Raw genomic sequence first — 21,448 nt, 5'->3', positions numbered from 1 at the left:
CCCATCCCTGCAGGTGTCCAAGGAGGGCCTGGACGTGGCACTGAGAGCTCTGGGCTGGGTGACAAGGTGGGGATCGGGTGACAGCTTGGACTCGATGATCTCGGAGGTGCCTTCCAACTGAAGCGATCCCACGATTATCTGCAATTAACCGTAATACCGTGTAATTACCTGTGAGGCGGGCGGCGGGGGAGCCTCTCCCCTCAGCCATCACCGCCCGTCCCGCTCCCCCTGCCGCCGATTCGCCAAAACCGCACGGGAAAAAATCGAACCAAGCAGATGCAAAATATAAAAAAGAAAACAACCAAAAATTCCCCCCACATTTAAAATAAATTTATCAAAAAATTAAAATTACTCGTAGAAAATAACTTTAAGTGAACTGCCGGTCGGCCGCGCCCGGCCGCCCCTTCCGCCCTGAGCGTAGCGAATGTGCGGGGCCGGCGGGCGGGCGCGGCACTCGGGCGGGCGCGGTGTGGCCATGGCGCTGCTGAGGGGTGAGGATCCCGTCCCCCCGCGGATCCCGGGCTCCCTGAGGGGCTCCGGGCGGACCCTGGGGGCGGGCGGTCACTGCTTGAACGCTGTAGGGGCCCCCAAAGCGAGACAGGTGGTGGGGCCGGCAGGAATTACAAAGTAGAGCTTCCGAGAGCCATTCCCATGCCTCCGGGGGATCTCTCTCACCGCCGTCCCGTCCGTGCCTGCTCGGCCAGACAGCTGGAAGCAATTAGGAACTTCCCAAAAACACCAGGCTGCGTCGGGTCAGAGGTTGGGAATGAGATGCAGAGGGTGGGAATGATCGCCGTAGAGTGGGGAGAGGGCTCAGAGGGTGGGAGTGGGGTTCAGAGAGTGGGTATGTAGTCGGGGTGGGAATGGGGAGCACAGGGTGGGAATGTGGTCAGGGAGTAGGTATAGGGTTCAGAGAGTGGGAATGAGGTGCAGAGGGTGGGAGTGGAGTCAGAGGTGAGGTGAGAATGGGGTCCAGAGGATGGGAATGGGGGGCACGGGTGGGGAGGGGGTTCCGAGAGTGAGAATGCGGTCCGAAGATGAGAATGGAGTTCAGAGAGTGGAAATGAGGTCGGAGGTGGGAATGGAGTTCAGAGGGTGGGAATGGGGTTCAGAGAGTGGGAATGTGGTCAGGGGCTAGGAATAAAGGTCAGAGGGTGGGAATGGGGAGCCCAGGGTGGGGAGGGGGTGAAGAAGGTGAGGAGAGGATCGGACAGTGTCAGTCACAGCCTCTGTGTTCAGCACTGTTTTCTGCAGTAATTCAGTGTTTGGCTCCCTGGGTGCTCGACTCAGCTGTGCTGCAGACAAGCACATAGCAAGGGGTTGCATGTGTGTCATGTAACTGGGAATTTGACTTGTGTGTCAGGAGCAATTTTTCCCTGGAAAGGGCTGTCTAGCCCTGGCACAGCTGCCCGCAGCAGTGGTGGAGTCCCCAGCCCTGGAGGGATTTAAAAGCCCTGTGGATGTGGCCTTGGGAGTGCTGGGGAATGGTTGGACTCCATGGTCTTAGAGGTCTTTTACAACTCAGATGATTCTGTAATTCTGTGATTGTCTGTTTATGTGCAGTGACTAAGTGACACCTCAACTGTCAGTGACAGGGAGTTTGTCACATCCAGGCCCTGCCTGTGTTAGCCCTGATAGTGCAGGATAAACTCCTTAAGTTGCCACAGCTCCTGGAAGTGTTTGGTGCAAAGAATTGATTTATGCTCTGCATTGTTTAAATTCTGTGACTCTTAAAAATGAGGTAAATACACCTTTTAAGACCTGTTCTTGGAATTTATTGCAATAGGGCTTTTTATCTATTTGACAGCTCTTTGCTACTTGACAGACTGAACTTAAATAATAACATACATGTCAGTCATGGTGTGAGACTGCAGTGCTAAGGCCTGTGTAGTCAGCATTGTGTTAATTCTGATGGTTTTGCTGAGCTGGATAGCACAAAGGGCACCTTGCCCATAATAGTTTGATTTTAGTTTTCTGTGCCCGCTGCAGGATTTTCTCTTATCTCAATCCACAACACTTTCATATACTGTTCTTGCTTCTCAACTTCTTTTTTTATGTTATTGGTTGTTTTCTAGGCTTTCAGAATAGGATCTGGTGAAGAATTATTTTCATACTAAGTGCACTTGAGATATGTTGGAGGATTAAGTAGTGTTTCAGCTCCCTGTTTGGCAGCAAGTGGTTAACAAAACCGGTTAAAAAGATGTCTCAAATGTAGTGTTTGGTAAGGATTCAGAGTGATCTTGGCTTTCTTTCCCCAAAAGTTGTCAGATCTCTATGCATTTGGTACTATTCTGCTCTCATGCAATGTTCATCACCTTGGAAAATTGCAGAGACTCTGGAATCTTTCTCTGATAATGTAGGACGAAGCTAATTAATGGGAATTTAGGAAGAGTTGTCAAAGGTCAAAGAGTCCTTTTTCAGTCAGGACTTCAGCCACTCCCTGCTGCCTCTCCTGAAGTTCTGGGGAGGGGGTAGCATTTGTAGGTGCCTCTCCAGTCAAGCAAAATTTGGCAGGCTCTGGAGTTATGTACCCTAAGGGAGTGTCTGTGTCAAGCTTAATTCAACGTAACACAGACTGTGCTGCTGCTCCATCTTCTCCTCATGCTGGTTTCACCCAATCTTCTCTCTTGAGTTATTGTTTTATTGAGCAGCCAGAAGGTGAATTCGGGCACAGGACTGATCCAAGTGAAAATGAGGCCCTCATTTTCTGCTGAGTTGGTGTTCAGCTGCCTCTGTTGTGTGACCTGCCCTGGTTTATTGGCCCCGTGGTGCTGTTGGGAAGTGGGCAGCAGTGAAAGAGAGAGAGGTGATGTTGATGTGGAAGGAATGTTTAAGGGCAAAGTTCTATCCTCGCCCCTGGACTGCACGTGAGGCAATGCCACGGTGGATGTGACTGAACAAATAATGTGGGTGACTGACAACCTGGCCAAGAGGGAGGAGAAGGAGTTCTTTTGGTTTGGTCAGGTCCCCAGGCTGGTGTGCAGCAAGGCTTTGTGGTCAGTTAGGGCTGGCACAATTTGGAGGAGGCAGGGAATCAGTGGACAGGGAGGAGTGGTGAAGAATGTGAGTATCAAGGCCTGTTTTGCTGCAGGAAAGATATGCTATGGAGGGAAGATTTATATTGGGTATTGGGAAGAAATGCTTTGCCATGACGTGAGCCTCTGGCACAGGGTGCCCAGAGAAGTTGTGGCTGCCTCTGGATTCCTGGAGGTGTCCAAGGCCAGGCTGGATGGGGCTTGGAATAGCCTGGGACAGTGGAAGGTGTCCCTGCCCATGGCAGGGAGTAGGACGGGATGATCCTTGAAGTCCCTTCCAACCCAACCCATTCAGTGATATGAGTCTGAGCCTCCTCCCTGCACATTTTAGATCTCTACACTTTGTTCAGGCCCTTGTCAGTGGGGAGCCTTGACCTTGACCAGTTTGGAATGTCCTTTTGTAGCAGTCATGCAGCCTGGGGTGCAAATACATGCGGCATGGAGGAGCACCCTCTCTCTGACAAAACAGCCAAGTAACACGGATCAGATGACCTGAAATCAGTGCTCACAAGCAGCTTAATGAGCAGGCATTTTCATTTGTCTGCGCTCTTACATCTGTATGTGTCCCTGTGGCGTTCCCTAAAATAGCTGGGTGTTTGATGGGAGCTGTGGAAACAGGGGATGTGAGCCACACGGTTCAACTGGGGGAAAGTTCACAGCCTGCCTCCCACTTGTTTTTCTGCACATGGGAGCAGGGAGCCAGTGTGACAGGCAGCCAGGAGATGTTTGCTTTGGTTCAGAGGTGGCTTCCCCTGAGCCGGAATTTGTATCAACTGCTCCTGGTCCGTGCATTTGTACACAAGTGTTGCACATGGTCTCCTGCCTAGTAAAAACTGGATTTTCTTCTCAGGAACCAGAAGATTCATGCTAAAGCAGTTTAGGTGGCATATATATTTTTGGTGGCAGGAGCATGAATTTTTTGATTAGGGAAAGTTTTTCTTCTTAAGCTAAAGTCCTCAAAGTTGAAATGCATATAAAAAGTGTATGGGGGGGGTTGAGCTTTTTTTTTTTCTTTTTTTTTTTTTTGTGGAAACTGTTTCTGCATATAACCCAAAAATCTGCTGATTTTTCTAGGATGAGGGAATGGCCTCTGCTAAAAGCACTGTTCCTTATCTGATTTTTTCACAGGTGTCTACTACAGGATTTCCTTGATGTTACTGGCATGTTTTAAGTGCATTAGCACTAATTTTTGATGCATATGGCAGCCTACTCTGACTCCACGTTTGTATCCAACCATACTTTGTTGTCAAACCTCACTGTATTTCCAGAATCTTCCCATCTTTTCTTTCTGGCTGTTAATTCTTCATGCCTTCCTTGTCTAAAGCACCATTTATTATTTATCTCAAGCTTCCTGTGTTCGTGTTACCTGTTCTTAAAAAGTTTCATGTGAATTTGGGGTGTCACCTGTCGCCCCGTTCTTTTAAGTTCTTCTGAGCCTTCTGATGTTTACATTCTTGCAACAAATTTTCTCACACCTTTTTTTTTTTTAAATACTTATAGTTTCGCATTCTTTTCTGGAGGAGGAGAAATTTGATGGACCGTTGGTTTGTCCATTGTCATTGGAGAGGTAGCACTGTCATCCTTCAATCCACTGTCACTTTTAAAAAATCTATAAATGTTGAAGTCAGAAATTAAACTGCCCTTCTTTTACCCTGGAGATTCCAGTGTCTGCATGGTTTTATTTTGTGTCCTGTAGCAACATGCACCCGCTGGAGGCTGGCTTGGCGCTCCCCTGGATGCGAGGTGCTGTGCCTGTGGATAATTTCTGCCCCCATTTAGGGGTGTGTTCACCGTGGGTCATTTCTGCCCCCGCTGCAGGTGTGTTCATCGTGGCAGCCAAGCGCACTCCCTTCGGGACTTACGGGGGGCTGCTGAAGGACTTCGCGGCCACCGACCTGACGGAACATGCCGCCCGAGCCGCGCTGGCCGCGGGCAAGGTGCCCCCCGAGATCATTGACAGCGTCGTCGTGGGCAACGTCATGCAGGTTGGTGGCCTGCAAAATCTCCTGCTCGGGGGCTGTTTCAGGCACCCTCGGTGTGGCCCTGTAGGCGGCTGCCTCGGGCTGGCAGCCAAAGGGGTGGAAGCGAAAAGGGTCAGTAGCGGTTTGCAGGCTAGTGTTTCTTGCTTGTGCTTGAGGGATGTGTCCTGTGTGATTTGGGAGCAAGGCTTTGCTTTCTTTTTTTAGTGCCAGAGGTAATTTAAACGAGGACGAGCTGACCTCCTAAAAGTGTGTGTCAATTAACTGGTTAGTTGCTAATCCCAGGTATGTTTCCCTTGTCTTAATGGCTCAAGCTGTGTGACTCAGTGATTAGTTTTTTTTCAGAGTTGCATACATCCCTTTCTATGTAAAGCCTGTAAGTGACTTGAGTCAATTTCTCCTGTGTTTTCTATAGATTTTTTGTTGAGTGAACGTGAGTTTTCTTTGAGCGGGAAGGATTTATGCTTTTATTGGCAGAGACATTTGGACAATCATATCTTTTCCAAAGAGGATGCTGTTTTATGCATTGCAGAACTGCAGTTACCCATACATACAAATGAGGATCTTTGTTTTAGGCAAGACAGCAAAGAACATTCTAGCTTTTTTTTTTTCTTTGTATTCTGATTTCACCATTACTATTAAGGGTGGGGACTTTTATTTTGCACTGCATGTTTCAAGGATGCAGAAGAAGCAAGTAGCTGAGAACTTGGACAATAAGCAAAGAAACTGGTAGCATTCCTTCTTTAGATTTTCAGCCAAGAGTGGCTTTAAATTATTCTGTCTCCTACGGCTGCTATCTAAGCTTCTTTTATTCAGATTTTCAATTTTGTAAGAGCTGTTTGTGGCCTATGAAAGCATTGCTGCACTCAGATCTCTTGTAGTGCATAAAAAATAGCCATCTCCTGATAAAGTTTCTTTTTATTTTGAAAGTTCGTGTCTTTTCCTTTGCATCATACTTCCCCATCCCAGTAGATTTTTTTAAAATTCTGGTTTATTTATATTGTTTGATTAAACTTAATAAACTGTGAATGTGTGACTACTTCAAACTCTTTCAGCAGAAGTGTCTTGATTAATTTTTTTTTTCTGAACTTGCAATAGTATTGTAGCACTGTGCACAGAACTTTGTCTTTATGATACGTTTTAGCTTAGGGCATGTATCCCTGAGAGCATAGGTGTTCTTTCTGGTTTTGGGAGGTCTTCCTTGTTAGTCTGAGCAATATTAATTCACCGTAAAATAACTGCAGCTCACCCGGCAGGATCTGCCCTTGTGTCAGCCTGCTGTGGGGGTGCTGTTTTGAAAATAAAGGATAAGGGAAAAACCATAAAGTTGCTGACTTAACACACTTTCTTTAAAATGCATATTAAGACAGTGACACTTTCAGATCCTGCAGGAAAGTGTCTTCTTGAGCTGAATCAGAGGGCTTCTGGTGTGCGGTAAGATTTCTGCTGAACATGCACCATCTTCTTTTTGGGATGCAATTACACCATTCTGACTTTGCATCAAGGCTTTATTTTGCTTTCCAAACCAACGGGAGTGTGACAAAACCTCTTTCCTGTTCTGCCTGCAGAGCTCCTCAGATGCCATCTACATTGCAAGACACGTTGGTTTGCGAGTGGGAGTTCCCATGTCTGTCCCAGCCCTCACTGTCAACAGGCTCTGTGGCTCTGGCTTCCAGTCCATTGCCAATGGCTGTCAGGTACAAAGCTGTATTTCTGTGTCAGCTGTAGCTTTTGTCAGGCCTTTAATGTGTAGAAACATGTCCTTTGTGTTTGGGATGAGTCTTCACATAGGTTTTTGATAGAGTTTTCTATTGTCCAACACAGTTTTTTGCAGGAGTTCAGCCACCACAGTGCCACATTGTGCGGTTGGTTCTTAAAATCCAAGTATTGTAGTAATTTTTAGTTTAATATGAGGAATGCAACAGGTGTTAGCTGTGAAATGGAGCTCAGCTGTGCTATAGTTGCATCTCACAATCCCGTTTGTATGGACTGGAATTACTGGACTCCAGGAGTCTTTCATCTCTTGATCATTGTTTATATTCTCACCTGGCTAGCTGTGAAGGCAGCAACTTGAGCTTTTTAAGTATGCTTTTGTTCAAAGATCCAAACCTCTCATGGGTTAAATGGTTTATGGTGTCACTTTTAAAATAGAGGAGAATCAGCTTCTCTTTGAGGAGTTGGCCAAAACCATTGAGTCAGAGCACAGGGATTTTTATTTCATTTGCTCATACATTGCTTTTATGAATACTTGAACAAGCAGATTGTTTATTGTGTGGGATTTTTTTTGGTTTTCCTTGGCTAAAGAATTATTTTAGGTCTGATACTCTAGAAGAAAAATATGAAAATGTAGATATAAGGTTACATGTTTGCAATAACATCCACCCGACTGTTTTTCCTAGTGCTTTTTACAGAGGCCAGACACATGTTTGTCCACACTGAAAAAAAAATCTGGTGCAGAATGTGACCACTTTTACTGGAAGTATGGTGGTGAGGTCCTTTTCAAAGATGGCATTTCATCAATGCAGCCTGTGCTGCTTAGGTGCTCACAAAGTTTTTAGTAACAGTAGAGAGCATCTCAGCACTTATTGCTGCACACAAGGTATTAACTAGGAATCTCAAATGCATGTCAAGATCACAGAATCATGGAACTGTTTGGGTTGGAAGGCACATCAAAGGACACCCAGTTCCACCTCCCTAGCATGGGCAGGCACACCTTCTACTACCCCAGGTTGCTCCAGCCATGTCCAACCTGGCCTTGGGCACTTCCAGGGATGGGGCAGCCACAACTGCTCTGGGGTAATTTAATTTTCTTTCATTCTAGTTCATAAAAAACCTCAAAGTCCAACTCAGTAAAGCATTTTAAGGAAGCACTATTTTTGAATGCTTTGATGGTGCATTTAAGAATTGGGGCTTTTAGATTTGTGTGTTTTGCCATTGATGAATTAGTGTGTTTTGGGTACTTACTTTGGCAGCTACCTAGCTATTGTCTTCTAAAATTATGTCCCTTTTTTGAATTGTAAGATCTTATTTCAGGCTTTGAAGTGTAATTTGTGTTCCTTTTGAGAAGAGTGGGAGCTGAAAACCACAAGCACAACCATTTGTGAACCAAACCACACCAGCATGCAGGTGCCTGGTGTCTTTGTTCCTCTGCTCTGTCATGTGTGCACACCCATATTCTCTTCTTCCCTCATGGATGCAATCATTCTTTGCTGAAGGGAAGAAAAAGGGATGTGGCATGAAGGAGACAGACTCCACCATTAACAGAAGGGTAAACCCTTCATCCATGTACACACATGGCTAAGCTTGCACTCATTCTAAGTTCGTTGCTTTGTAGGTGACAACCTCTTCTTTTAAAACAGTTCTTATTTTCTTCCTCAAGCAGCCAGCTAAATCCTGGATGTGTTCTGTTTTACTGTGTTGACAGGAAATCTGCCTGAATGAGTCAGAAGTTGTTCTGTGTGGCGGAGCTGAGAGCATGAGCCAGGCTCCTTACGCGGTTCGGAAGGTTCGGTTCGGAACCAGATTAGGAGCAGAGCTCAAGGTACTTCCTTTGTTTTGTGAGCAAAGCATTGCTTAGTATCAGGATTGTAGGCACCAAATCCTTGAAAATTAAATTATTGGAGATTAGATCCAGACTTTGCAGTTTAAAGCATTTATCTAGTATTCAGACAGTATCAAAACAGTAGGTTCAGACCATTTGGTGAAGTGTGCCAGTTTTCCAGCTTTTTCAAAACCATTTTTGAGTCCCTGTTCTCTGTTAAACATACCAATAAACTCTTGGACACAAAATTTAGGTCACTTGCTACATTCTGTGTAAGTACTATGTACAAAATGTCTGCAAAGTAGAGGCACACACAGTTTAGGCAAGGCTAGTAATGCTGGCAGTAGGTAGAGAGACTGGTAAAGAGCATGTATACCTCCAAGCTGTGAGCATCTCTCAATTTCAAAGTGGAACCTTGAAGGTAAATCCATTGACAAATAAGTTATCTTTACATTTTCTTCTGAAGATAAGTCCTGAGTGAATACTGTGGGAAATGTGCAGCAGGATAAATTGATAATGTGTCACCACTTACTCAGTGGGTCATAACTGACATCAAAATGCAGAATTAGGATATTTCAGTGTTTCAGCCCTTTGGGTTTTTTTCCCACACCGTATTTCCATTGTGAAGATGGTGAATATGATGTCCTTGATTCTGTTCTTGTGGCACAGGTCCTACAGACTGCACCTTCACAAAGTTGCTGATACACCAAGTAGGTGCAACTGTGTTCTTACCATAAAGATAACTGAATTACACAATGACAGGTGAATGAATGGTGTATCATGCAGAACTTTACTGCTGACAGAGATAACAAAACCCATCTGAACTGACTGGACTTACCTTTATCAGCTTGAGTGAAGGTAAACTTGGGTATCTTCTCCCCTGAGATGTTATACCCACAGAAACCTTTGACTCTAGCAAGGAGATTTTACCTGACAGTAGAGAAAGAGCTAAAGAATCAGTAGGCTGTTGTGCCTTCTCACAGTGCCTCCCATTTCCTTCCTGGCAACCAGGAAGTTTGCTCACAGGACTCAAATAAATAATTAACACAGAAGCGAAATATGCTGAAATACTAAAAATCTATTTTTAAAGCTTTTCCCAAGCCTCTTGAGGCCACTGTGAGTGGAAAGAATTGCACTAGAGTGTAATGGAGATTAATTAGTGTAGCACACAAGAGCTTGCACACTGTTTTTCACTGTGTTCATTGTAATAAATCAGTAAATTATCTGTAGGTAATCTGAATTAACTTTACAAAGAGCCATTAGTTTCTAAGAGACTGCTGAACAGTTAGAAGCTGTCAGTAATAAATACAGTGTTGCCGTGCTTTCTGATTTCCTTCTTCTGATGTTCCACGCAGCTGGAAGACACGTTGTGGGAAGCCCTGACAGATACACATGTTAAAATCCCTATGGCAGTGACAGCTGAGAACCTGGCTGCAAAGTACAGCATCTCCCGGGAGGACTGCGACCGGTACGCGCTCAAAACCCAGCAGAGGTGCAAGGCTGGTGAGTGAATCGGGCAGGGGAAGCGTTTATGTGACACCAGTTTCAAGTCTAGTCAGTTTTTAGCATTGGTTTGAAGCGTTCTAAGGGTTTCTCTGGCCCTTGGTGCTCTTGTCCTTCTGTTTGCATGCTGTAATTTGTGATTTTGTTGGCCCCATGGCACAAATAACGCACTCTTAGGGGGTTGACTTTGACAGTGTGCTGAGTGAGGGGTTGCACCCCTCAGAAGGTTTAGTGGGAGCCCCTTTCCACTGCCTTCCTGTGCCTTCCTCAGGGACATTCCTTAGCTTTTGAGGTAGCAAACACCACTGGCCAGTCACGGGTGAGCTCCTGCCTGAGCAGGATTCATGTTGATGAATGTCATTTGTTGGTGCCCCTCTGGTGGGATGCAGCATTGTCCCAGGCATGCCTGACTGCACTCCTTTCTTTCCACTGCACGGCAGAACAGTTTTCCAAAGTGACCCACATCCTTGTGTGCCAGCATGTGCTGTAATTCACCTAAATCCCTCTGCTTTCTTTTGCATATTGAAGGTTGTTCTTGAATGATTGAACAGTCAGAGCACATGGAATCTGAAGAGGGGATATTTGTTTAGGAGCTGTGTTTTAAACTGTTCTCTGGGTGGTTTACATGCCCAAAACTATAATTCAGAGGCATTCAGCTCTGAACCTACAATGTAAAAAGGAGCTGGAGCTGCTGCAGCCAGTGCAGAGGAGGCCACGGAGATGCTGCCAGGGCTGGAGCCCCTCTGCTCTGGAGCCAGCCTGGCACAGCTGGGGCTGCTCAGCTGCACAAGAGAAGGCTCCAGGGACACCTCAGAGCCCCTGCCAGGGCCTCCAGGGGCTCCAGGAGAGCTGCACAGCCACTGGGGACAAGGCATGCAGGGACAGCAGCCAGGCAATGGCTTCCCAGGGCCAGAGGGCAGGGACAGATTTTGGGCTGTTGGGAATTAGGAATTGCTGGCTGGGAGGGTGGGCAGGCCCTGGCCCAGGGTGCCCAGAGCAGCTGTGGCTGCCCCTGGATCCCTGGCAGTGCCCAAGGCCAGGCTGGATGGGGCTTGGAGCAGCCTGGGACAGTGGGAGGTGTCCCTGCCCATGGCAGGGGGTTGAAGCAAGATGGACTTTAATGTCCCTTCCAACCCAAGCCATCCCAGGTTTCTGTGACTCAGTTACTGTGAAGTTTAGGCCAAAATCCAGTGGAGTGTGCAGTGGCCATCCTGGGACTCAACATACATTGGAGGCCAAAGGTGAACGTAAGAAGGAAAGATCTAAGCATGGTTTTAGATTCCAATGATGGTGCATTTTAACATCTGCAGTCTTGAAGGAAGATTTTGTGTTTTTTCTAATGGATGTAGAAGTGCTTTTTGTAACTTCTCTTCATCATTTATCACCCTTCCTGCTTGTTCCTCTTGTTACCTAACTCCTGCTTTTCCTGGAGCCTTTGCTAGAAACTGTGTTTCTTGTTTCCTAGGATTTTACCTTGCTGTTTTTATTTCTGCCTGTAGGACCAGGTCATCTTATCCCACAGTAAAGAGAGAGCCCTGTGTGTAATCAGGAAAGAAAAAGGTTTTGAGGAATTTATTGAGAAGCCCAGAGGTAGCTAAACAACATCAGATCTGACAATTTCAGTGTCTCAGTTTTAAATCTCTGTCTCATGTTATATTAGGCAATCTGGCCAGATGCTTTTTTGGGCATCTTAGATATCTCCAATGACTTGAATTGTTTTAGGTTGTTTAGGCAGCTGAATCCCATTCTGAGATGTTAGCTTGACAGTGAGAGCCTTTGGAGGATCACCTTGAGCAGGGTTTTGATTGATGTACAGTATCTTATCAACAGAAACAATGTGGCTCAAGAGGTTTTCTGCTCATTCCTGTCTGAGTGAGATTTACATCTTGGCCATCTGAGAAATGACAGGGCTGTAAAATAAAGCAGCAGTAAAGGGGAATATGTACTAAAAATAAACCTAGTGGTTTACACAGAAAAACCAAACTAGAAGGAGTTCAGCTGTTTAAAACTGAAATAAAGTTTCAGTATTTGAGGCTTTCTTTGGAGAAGTTTGACAGTGTACTTGTATAATTTTTGCCCAACTTCTTAAAGTAACAAAAACCACAAAAAAAACCCCCCAACAATAAATAAGCAAAATAAAGCATAAATATTGCTGTCCCTGAGCTTTTGGTTCAGATAGAGCAAGAAGCTGTGTGCACATCGAAATATGATTGTTGGTCTTGCTGGGCAATCATCTTGATGTTTTTATCAGGTCCTTTTTATTTTCCTTTTTGTGGTTGCAGCTAATGATGCTGGCTACTTTAAGGCTGAGATGGCACCAATTGAGGTGAAGACAAAAAAGGGTAAAGAAAGCATGCAAAAGGACGAGCACCCCAAACCCCAGACCACCATGGAACAGCTGACAAAACTCCCGTGTGTCTTTAAAAAGGATGGAACAGTCACGGCTGGGAATGCTTCAGTGAGTACATCAGACCCTTGGGCTGGGCACGTGTCCCCTCTGTGGTTCTCCAAATTTATTGCCACTGTTTTTATCTCTCACCGAGTTGGCTCTCAGTGGTGTCTCCTGACAAAAATGACTTCTAATTCTGCAACTGAATGCCCCAGCTGACTCTCCCAGCCTTGTGCCAGGTGATCCTGGCAGGTGCCAGGGGATCCTTCAGTCAGCTCCTAGGTCGTAAATTTGATTCTGTGGGTTGCCACTGATATTGCAGTGAGGCATTGGCATTTCCTCATCAGCCTTGGGTTGTGCAGTTGGTGGCTGCAGTGGCTGTGTAGCCACTCTACTTTTTTGGGGGGCAGTGGTAACTGAACTTACTTGCTTTAAAACGACATTTTTTTAGTGGGCATACTGCTGCTGTTCATCTTTGTACCACAGCTTCTGTCCTCTCTCCCCACATTTTGCTTTTACCCAGAATATACTCAGTGCTTAGCAGCCTGTCATTATGGACTGTTCCTCTCACAGTCATTATGTTAATTAATTGATTAAAGTTCTTTGGGCCAGATGGAGTGCTGTGATCATACAGTCTGAATTCATGCCTAAAATAGATCATAGCCACAGTAAGTGTGGGTGTCTGTAAAGTATCTTTTATAATTAATAGCACATACATTATCCATTATTAGTAGTGTTCTTGCAAGTCAGCAGAATCATATTTCCAATGCAGGGAAGACTTATTTTTCTTTTCTAACACATTGGAATTCATGAAACATTTATCTATATTTAACTATCTTTCCCCATCCTCAGAAGAGTGATTTGGTTTTGGTTGTTTTGAAGAAACATTGTTAAATGTTAATTATAGTACCTTAGACTCAAGCTCCTTTTGGGGGTTAAAGAGTGTGAGGATTTTTTTGTTTCTTTGTATTTTCTCACTAAGAATGCTTCTCTCTTACTACAAGGGTGTGTGTGATGGAGCTGGTGCAGTCATCATTGCCAGTGAATCAGCACTTAAAAAGCACAGTCTCACTCCTCTGGCAAGAGTAGTAGCTTATCACTCAGCTGGCTGTGACCCTTCCATCATGGGCATTGGTAAGTTGCAGTAAAGCGCATCATTTTATGGCATCAAACAGCACTAAAATGTTCTTGTCATGGGCATTCTGAAGGAAAGAAATGTGCTCAGGCTGGTGGCTCTGAAGGTGTTTGTGTGTCCTGCTGTCCGTCCTGCTGTGTCAGTCCATCCCTGTTTTGCTGAGGGACGGATTTGCTCCTCTGTTTGGCTGGAAGGGTGCGTGCAGTGTCTGACCCACAGTAATAGCATTAGCATAGTCCCCCAGGCTCTTCTTTTTTACTGTCTTTTTTAGTCAAGAAAACAAACACTCATACATTTTTAAAAAACCATTTTCTTCCTAAATTCACTTTCATTTGCTGTGAGCTCTAAATCCCTTGATAAAATGTGTAACTCTGGGTTGCCTGCCTCACCTTTGCTGATTGAGTAGTGTAACCTTCCAGCAGTTTCAGTGGCTCAGGCTGCTTGGATCCCAGGATGTGCATCTGTTCATGTATTACTTGGAAAAACCAAAAACCTTTTCTTGGTTGCTTTAGTCCCATATTTTCTGTTTCCTCATTAGGTATTTTCTGTTTCCTCTCTTAGTGCAAACAGTCCCTCAGAGCCAATCCAGACACCACAGGATTTTTCCCTTCACTTTAGTTTGCAGACAGCATTGTATCCCAGCATTGCTTTTCCTCTCTGTTCAGAGGAGCTGTTGTTGGCAGGTTCTGTGTGCCAGTAGAAATGCAAATGAGGCATTGTCAGATTTGTTTTCCTGCTTAGACTGTCTGACTGACACAGCCTGCAAAGCAAACATGGAGGGAGGGTTTTCTTCGCTGGACTTGGTGCTGGCATTGTGCTTCCTAGACCAGCCCATTCTCTCTAGTTCAGGCAGCTCTTTTAGCTTGTTTAAAAACTTCATAAATCATATAGAGCATCACTTAGTATCCCAACTCCTTCGCACCACAGCTTGTCCCCAGCAGCTCAAAGAGACCAGATGAGGTTCATCAACGTGACAGCAGCAGATCTGACAAACAGGAGCTCAGTCTGAGCCGCTGTCCTTTCACATATTGATAGCAGGTCCTGTCTCACAGTGTTCAGTGAGAGAATCCATTGTTTTAAAAAAGAGAGAGAGGGGGGGAAAATTTACTTGGCTCTCATTAGGGGTCTTTGTGTTGTCTACATGAGACCCTCCCATTACTCTCATGCGTAACAGGCACACTAAAATCCTTCCCTAATAAGATGCACTTAGTCTGGTGTTAAGCTGCCTGGGGCTCCCTGAAACTCCACTGAGCTCTGAACTGGGCCCTTACTTCTTTTAATTTTTCTGTCTCTTTGGTAATTTACTTATTTTTATGTATTTATTCTTTGAGCTATGTGTTTTCAACGCCATTTTGTGGTGGTGTGATTGCATTTAGGATTATTGGTATTTTAGAATTGAATGATCAGCCGCCACCCAACATCTCAGTACATTTCTCCTACAAGCACATACCTGATTAACCCTTCCAAATTCTCTTTGAGTGTGTGTTTCCTTAGGTAGCTGTGTTTGGGATTAATTTCCCTTAGTACTTGATATTAGGTCAGAGAAGGTAGACCTCTTCCAGAGGACAGTTGCCAAACTCTTAATAGTCTGAAACCCAAAATCATACTTTCTTCAGTTGTCGAAGACCTGGGTCTGAGGGAGCATTTAATTATTTGGAATAAACTAATTAAACGTTTGATGTTTCACTAGAAGATTTTCAGATCTGTTAAGAACACCAAAACAACAATACCCATAACTAAGCACATGACCAGCAAACTCTAGAACAGCCTGTATTTTTCTTATTTTGTTTACCTGGAGGCTGCAAGTTGTGAGAGAAGAATAAATGGAACCAAGAGTATGGGGAAGGAGAATGTCTCAAAACCGTTGTGAAATTGTTTTTTTTTACCTGGGAACTGTCACTTCTCTTGACTCAAAAGCTCTGCGTGCAGCAGCAGTGACACTCTTAGCTTTCTCTGGCTGTATGTTGGCAAGGAGACCAAGTAGTTTTGAGATTTAGGAGCTCTCTTACCACCTAATAAAGCAGGTTAGTGACATATCCAGAATTCATTATGTGCACAGAGGCTTGTGGGAGGGGTTCTCCTGAGACTTCATGAATTTGTCCTATGTAAAACAAGTTTCTAATACTTAATTTAATAATTTTTTAAATTTAACTAACTGCATATGATTTCCAAACAGGCCCTGTACCTGCAATTACAGAGGTTTTGAAGAAGGCAGGACTGACCCTGAAGGATATGGATTTGGTAGAGGTGAGATGTTTTTACAAGAGCAGTGATTTTACCCCTGATCTTTTTAGCAGAAGGATTCCACTCATGCCATGTAGGTGTTCTTGCCTGTCAGAAGCCTGCCTGACCTCTGTCCATCCAGTTTCTGCTGCACAGTCATTACAAAAATTCCAGGCACGTGGAAACTGGAAATGGTGTGATTGCATTCCGTGGAACAAAAATATCCTCGTGTAATATGACGGTTTACTCAGTTGGCTGGACTGGTCATGTTTTTAATTAGTGATGCATGTGAACAGGGCCTTCTTCTGTCAGAGCAGCAGGCTCTTCATGGACTCACTGCCCCAGAACATACGGTACATTTTTTTAGAAAATACTCCTCATACTTGCTTAGTATTTGAATTTAGTTGGGTTGGATTGACACATGAGTGTTGGCTGAGCGTGCTCTTATAGACACAGCGTTTAATGTTTCTCCCAAAAGGACCTGGAGGACCAGTTTACCTAATTTAATCTTGTTTGCACACATGCTGCTGAAAGCTGGTGTTAAAGTTCTGTCCTTTCTCTGGTGCTTTAGGTAAATGAGGCATTTGCACCTCAGTATCTGGCTGTGGAAAAGGTTTTGGGCCTTGACCCTGAGAAAACCAACGTCAACGGAGGTGCCATCGCCATTGGCCACCCCCTGGGGGCCTCGGGCTCACGGATCACAGCTCACCTGGTGCATGAATTAAGGTATGAACACAGCAGCTGCTCAGCGTGGGTGCGCTGCTGGTGGGTGGATTTATGCCTGCTGACATTTTGGGCATGGATACCATGTGACTAAACTCCTCTGGTCAGCCAGCCTAAAACTCTCCTGGCTGGAATGGGCCACTTTCTTTATGAGTTTGCCACCTCTGTAGTGCAGGGAAGGTCCTGCACGTGCCTCAAATCCCATCCTGTTGTCATGACAGCATTCATTAGTTCACCCAGATCTGATCCAAGCCTACAGGAGCCTGTGGGAAGGTTTCCTTTTTTTTTGCAATGGCCTTTGAGCAAAGTCTGTTCTCTTCTTAACGTGGGGCATTTCATAGAATCATGGAGTCCTAGAATGGCTTGGGTTGGAAGGAACTTTAAACACCAGCTCATTCCACCCCTGCCATGGGCAGGCACACCTTCCACTATCCCAGGTTGCTCCAAGCCCTGTCCAGCCTGGCCTTGAACACTGCCACAGCTGCTCTGGGCACCCTGTGCCAGGGCTTCATCATCCTCACAGCCAGGAATTCCTTCCCAATATCCTATCTAACCCTGTCCTCTGACAGTGGAAGCCATTCCCCCTTGTCCTTTCCCTCCCGTGTGTGAAGTCCCTCTCCAGTCCTTTAGCTGCTTGAAGGGGATGCTTTAAAAGACTTTGTTGTCACTTTCTCTCTCCTTTAGCCCATTTTCAGAAATTCTGGCTCTTTTGGCTTGCTTAATGTGCTTACCACCATTTTAATTCCCCCCTCAGGGTGGAGATCACTGTGTCTCTTTGCTTGTACTTGCAACACTTAGTGCTCAGCCATGAAACTTCAGATCATTTGCACCTTGCAGAAATCTGTTTCTTGGAGTGTGGCTGTAGGAAACCTAGCATTTAAAAACTATCTCAGCAGTGTTCAGGTACTTTAAAAACTACTCCAGAAATTATCAGGTGGGGTCTAGTGGAAGAAGTTTGTGCGTGTGGCAGGAGCTGGAACCAGATGATGTCTAAAGTCATTGTTCAGAAAAATTTTAACAGCATTTCATGGTATTTTACTAGAAAAATAACAGCATAGACATTCTAAAACGTCATTGTCAGTGACACCGAGTTGGTAGCTGGTTTCCTCTCATAAAATCAGGACAGGAGCTGCTGATTTTATGGGAGGAAACCAGCTGCAGTAACCTGCAGTAACCGATCCCCCCGTTGCTGTTTCTGTGCAGGCGCCGCGGTGGGAAGTACGCGGTTGGGTCAGCATGCATCGGCGGAGGGCAAGGCATTGCTGTACTCATTGAGAACACACCCTGAGGCCTCCTGGGCGCTGCAGCCTGGCCTGAGCTGCTGATCCCCCGAGAAACCTGCCTCCTCTGACAGCAGAGCATCGCTGCCTGCCTTTCCTGCAAGGTAAAGGAACGACTGAGAAGTCAGAATTCTGAACAAAAGAGATTCATTGATGTCTTTCTAACTAAAGGAAGTGCAGCATCAATATAATTTCACACTGATGAAGTATTTTCTAAAAGCCTCTTTTCAATCAATGTATTTCTGTAGGCAAAATTATTTTCATTTCCTGAGGAAATTGCCTGTCAAACTTTCACCCAACCTGCCTTAAAATAGCAGTCAGTGCAGCTTTTTAAGCAAGTATTGCTTAAACTTATTTCAGCTACTGACACTGTCTGGTACATGTGCCTCTTCTATTATCAGGAAATGTGAAAATGCAATCAGAGACTTTCTGAAGTATATATTGATTGTAGATTGATGCCTATTAACCTGTGCACTGCTGTTCTTCAAGGGAAAAGAACAGAAGCTGAAATTTTCATTGTACCTCCCAAAAGAATAATAAATATAACACACAAAGAAAAAAGGCTTGGTGTTCTGTTTGTGAGTTTATTTTAAAAGTAAATCAATGTGAGAATTTTGGGAAATCAGTGTTGGGTTTTGGAGAGAGTGTTTCTTCTGGTTGAGGAATAACTGATGTTTATTAGGTAGTTTCTAGAGAACTCCAGCAAATCTGCCAGCCCCCTGAGAAGGGATGTGGCTGCACCCTGGGCTGTTACCATACAGTAACTGGATGCATTCAGCATCTCTTTCTTAAACCTCCTCTGACAGTACCACCCATATTTCTTGGGTGTGCTGGTGTGGGGCTGTTCTTGGCCAGTTTGGGAGGTGCCGCTCTGAGGAAGCTGCCTCACAGGCAGTGGAGTTGGAGTTATGAATCATTTGACAGAGCCAGCATGACACTGGGGTGAAATGAAGTCTTTTTGCTCACTGGAGTCCTCCAGGCTGCTGTGAGCAGCTTGCAGCTTACTCTGATGGGCATGTCTGCATCAGGTACTCACTGGAGAAAGCCCTGCCAGAGACAGCACACACCTCTCCATCGCCCTGGAACAGCAGCAGAGACTTCAGCCTTTACTCCTTCTCATCCTCTGTCCACTGTCAAATATTCCTTACCTACAACAGCTTCTTGCCACTCTGCTGGCATGGGAGGATTGTGAAAGCCAGGCAGTTACTCAAACCTGCCTGCCTAGCCTAGCAGGAAATTCAGGTCAAGGCAAGTGTTGCTACAGCTGGTGGATAACAATTGAAGTATGCTGATCACCTTCCCAGGGGTTTTCATGGGTGCAGTGACTTTAACAACTGTAGAGATATTTAGCACTGTTTATATGGATTAAAAACATCTCCAAGCAACCCAGCTGCCGTAGGGCAGCAAACCAGATATTTATCTAATACAGTATCTGTTTTCCTCTTTCTACTCTTATCGTAGTAAATTGGGATTACTGGGATTTCACTGCTCCAAAGACATTTGCCACATGGATTTTGCCATATCTTTTGCAGGGGGATTTTTATTTAATAACCCACAGTGCTTTCTGTAATAACCAATAACTAATTCCCTGTTTCTCCTTAGAATCATAGAAGCATGGAATAATCTGAGCTGGAAGGGACCCCCAAGGATCACCAGCCCAGCTCCTGCCCTGCACAGACCCCAACAATCCCACCCTGTGCATCCCTGGCAGTGCTGTCCAAAGGCTCCTGGAGCTCTGGCAGCCTCGGGGCTGTGCCCATCCCTGGGGAGCCTGGGCAGTGCCAGCACCCTCTGGGGGAGAGCCTTTCCCTGATATCCAACCTAAACCTGCCCTTACAGAGCTTCATGTCATTCCCTCAGGTCTGGTCACTGGTCACAGAGATCATGGATGGGTGCTGCCCCTCTTCTTGTCCTCATGGAGGAATTTATGGGCAGTTCTTGACTGTGGATGATCACTGAATTCTCCTTTTCAGAGAACTGGATAAGTTTTTCCAGGATCTTATCCTTGTGCAATAACAGTTCTTTCTGAGCTCATCATTGTGTGTTTACAGTAAATCCCCTTCATGTGCTTTATTTAGCACACAGTGTTTCATTTCCCCTTTTTATCACTCAGATTTTTGAGATTCATGTGTAATTCTAGCCAGGAGAGCTGCATTTGGTCATCCTGAATTACGGCATAATTTCTGCAAAATGCATCATGATGTCCAACTTATTTTCCAGAGAACTTTTTATGCATAAGCTACAGCTGCCAGATACCTTGACAAATGTGTTATCAGCACAGATGATGTACCTCCTCCTGCCAGTAACCTTTCTTTGCAGTGTGAGCCAACTGCTTGTTCCCATATCATTCAATTTTCATCCTGTTCATTTTCTGTGGGAACTGAAGAGGCCTAGAGGCTTTGTCACACAAAAGTGAGGCAGTGAAAAATCCTTTCCCATGAAGTTACTGGGACTTCAGGCAGCGCAGATCTAGCACTTGCAGCTTCTTTCACATCACCCAGGTGAGGTCAGCCAGGTCAGGGTGATGTGCTCGTGGCATCATGGAATGGTTTAGTTGGAAGGGACCTTGGAGACTGTCCCATTCCAGCCTCAGCCATGGGCAGGGACTTCTTCCACCAGATGAGATTGTTCCAGCCTGGCCTTGGGCACTCCCAGGGATCCAGGGACAGCCACAGCTGCTCTGGGCACCCGGTGCCAGGGCCTGCCCACCCTGCCAGCCAGCAATTCCTTCCCAATAGCCCATCTAAATATTCTTTGTGCAAATTAAACTGTTAAATGGTTGAGACCAGTGACAATCCCTCTGCATTCCTCTTCTGTAATTCCTGATTTCACTTCTAAGCCTAGAGCATGGCATTCCCAGAAGGCCAAAACCAAGTCCTGTGCTAGGCCCTAGACAAACACGTTTGCTGTGCTTCAGAATCACAGAATGGTTTGGGTTGGAAGGAACATTAAAGATCATCTTCCAACCCCAGTGCCATGGGCAGGGATTCAAAATACTGGCTTTTTCTTGCTGAGTTATCATTAACGATGAGCAGGAGCATTGATGTTTGATTCCTGAGCCAATCTTCCACATTACGTAGGAGTGCTGAGCCTTGAGGCTTTGGTGTGAGCTTGTCTTTGCTAGTAAGCCCTATCATTTATTGCAGAATAACAGCAGAAATACCTGATCCTTGTACTAATTCCCAGCTATGTTCTCTGATTTCCTGGATATAACAATGGTAGAACTGTGTTTCTGCCTTTGGGAAATTAAGGCATCTCTGCTGAGAGCAGTTGGGATTACGGGAATTTAAGTGTCCTGGAAGAAGTGGGAGATAAGAAATGTGTTAGATTTTAGAGGGATAATCACATACTTTGAAGGTACTGAGTGCATACTTTTTTTTTTCCCTCCTTTTTAGGCTCAGTTGTATTCTTTACGTGAATAGCCTCCATTATGCAGTATAACGAAAATGCTAATTTCTTTCTTTTTTTGAACCGTGTGGGGAAAGAAAGCACTTGTGGGATTTATTGCCCGTGTAAAACCGTGCAGGATTTACTTTTTCAGGCGGGTGTAGCTTTCTGCCACTGGGTGGAGCGTTTTAGACACCCTGCAGCTGTCCCAGCCTCGCAGAGGCATCTGCACTCCTTGCAGTAGCACAGCCTT

General features: G+C 45.2%; 1 protein-coding gene across 1 annotated transcript; it reads left to right on the top strand.

Annotated features, from left to right (window-relative positions):
• The first annotated feature begins 423 nt into the window (after positions 1-423).
• Positions 424-18,369, top strand: ACAA2 (acetyl-CoA acyltransferase 2). Its single transcript, XM_030969292.1, has 10 exons — positions 424-491; positions 4,854-5,020; positions 6,583-6,711; positions 8,439-8,555; positions 9,911-10,058; positions 12,341-12,516; positions 13,452-13,581; positions 15,759-15,829; positions 16,377-16,531; positions 17,732-18,369. Exons 1-10 carry the CDS (start codon positions 425-427, stop codon positions 17,814-17,816), a joined length of 1,245 nt encoding a protein of 414 aa, XP_030825152.1. The 5' UTR covers position 424; the 3' UTR covers positions 17,817-18,369.
• The last annotated feature ends 3,079 nt before the right edge of the window (positions 18,370-21,448 follow it).

The sequence above is a fragment of the Camarhynchus parvulus genome, chromosome Z, assembly GCF_901933205.1.
Source record: "Camarhynchus parvulus chromosome Z, STF_HiC, whole genome shotgun sequence".
NCBI classification, from domain to species: domain Eukaryota; kingdom Metazoa; phylum Chordata; class Aves; order Passeriformes; family Thraupidae; genus Camarhynchus; species Camarhynchus parvulus.
The sequence above is the reverse complement of the archived record's forward strand: the minus strand, read 5'-3'. Positions and strand labels throughout refer to the sequence as shown.

Excerpts from the sequence above, each read along its gene's own strand:
- ACAA2 (XM_030969292.1), top strand. The coding sequence starts at position 425 with ATGTGCGGGGCCGGCGGGCGGGCGCGGCACTCGGGCGGGCGCGGTGTG. Across the intron at positions 8,556-9,910 it reads GATTAGGAGCAGAGCTCAAG|CTGGAAGACACGTTGTGGGA; the intron begins GTACTTCCTTTG and ends TGTTCCACGCAG. Across the intron at positions 15,830-16,376 it reads AGGATATGGATTTGGTAGAG|GTAAATGAGGCATTTGCACC; the intron begins GTGAGATGTTTT and ends CTGGTGCTTTAG.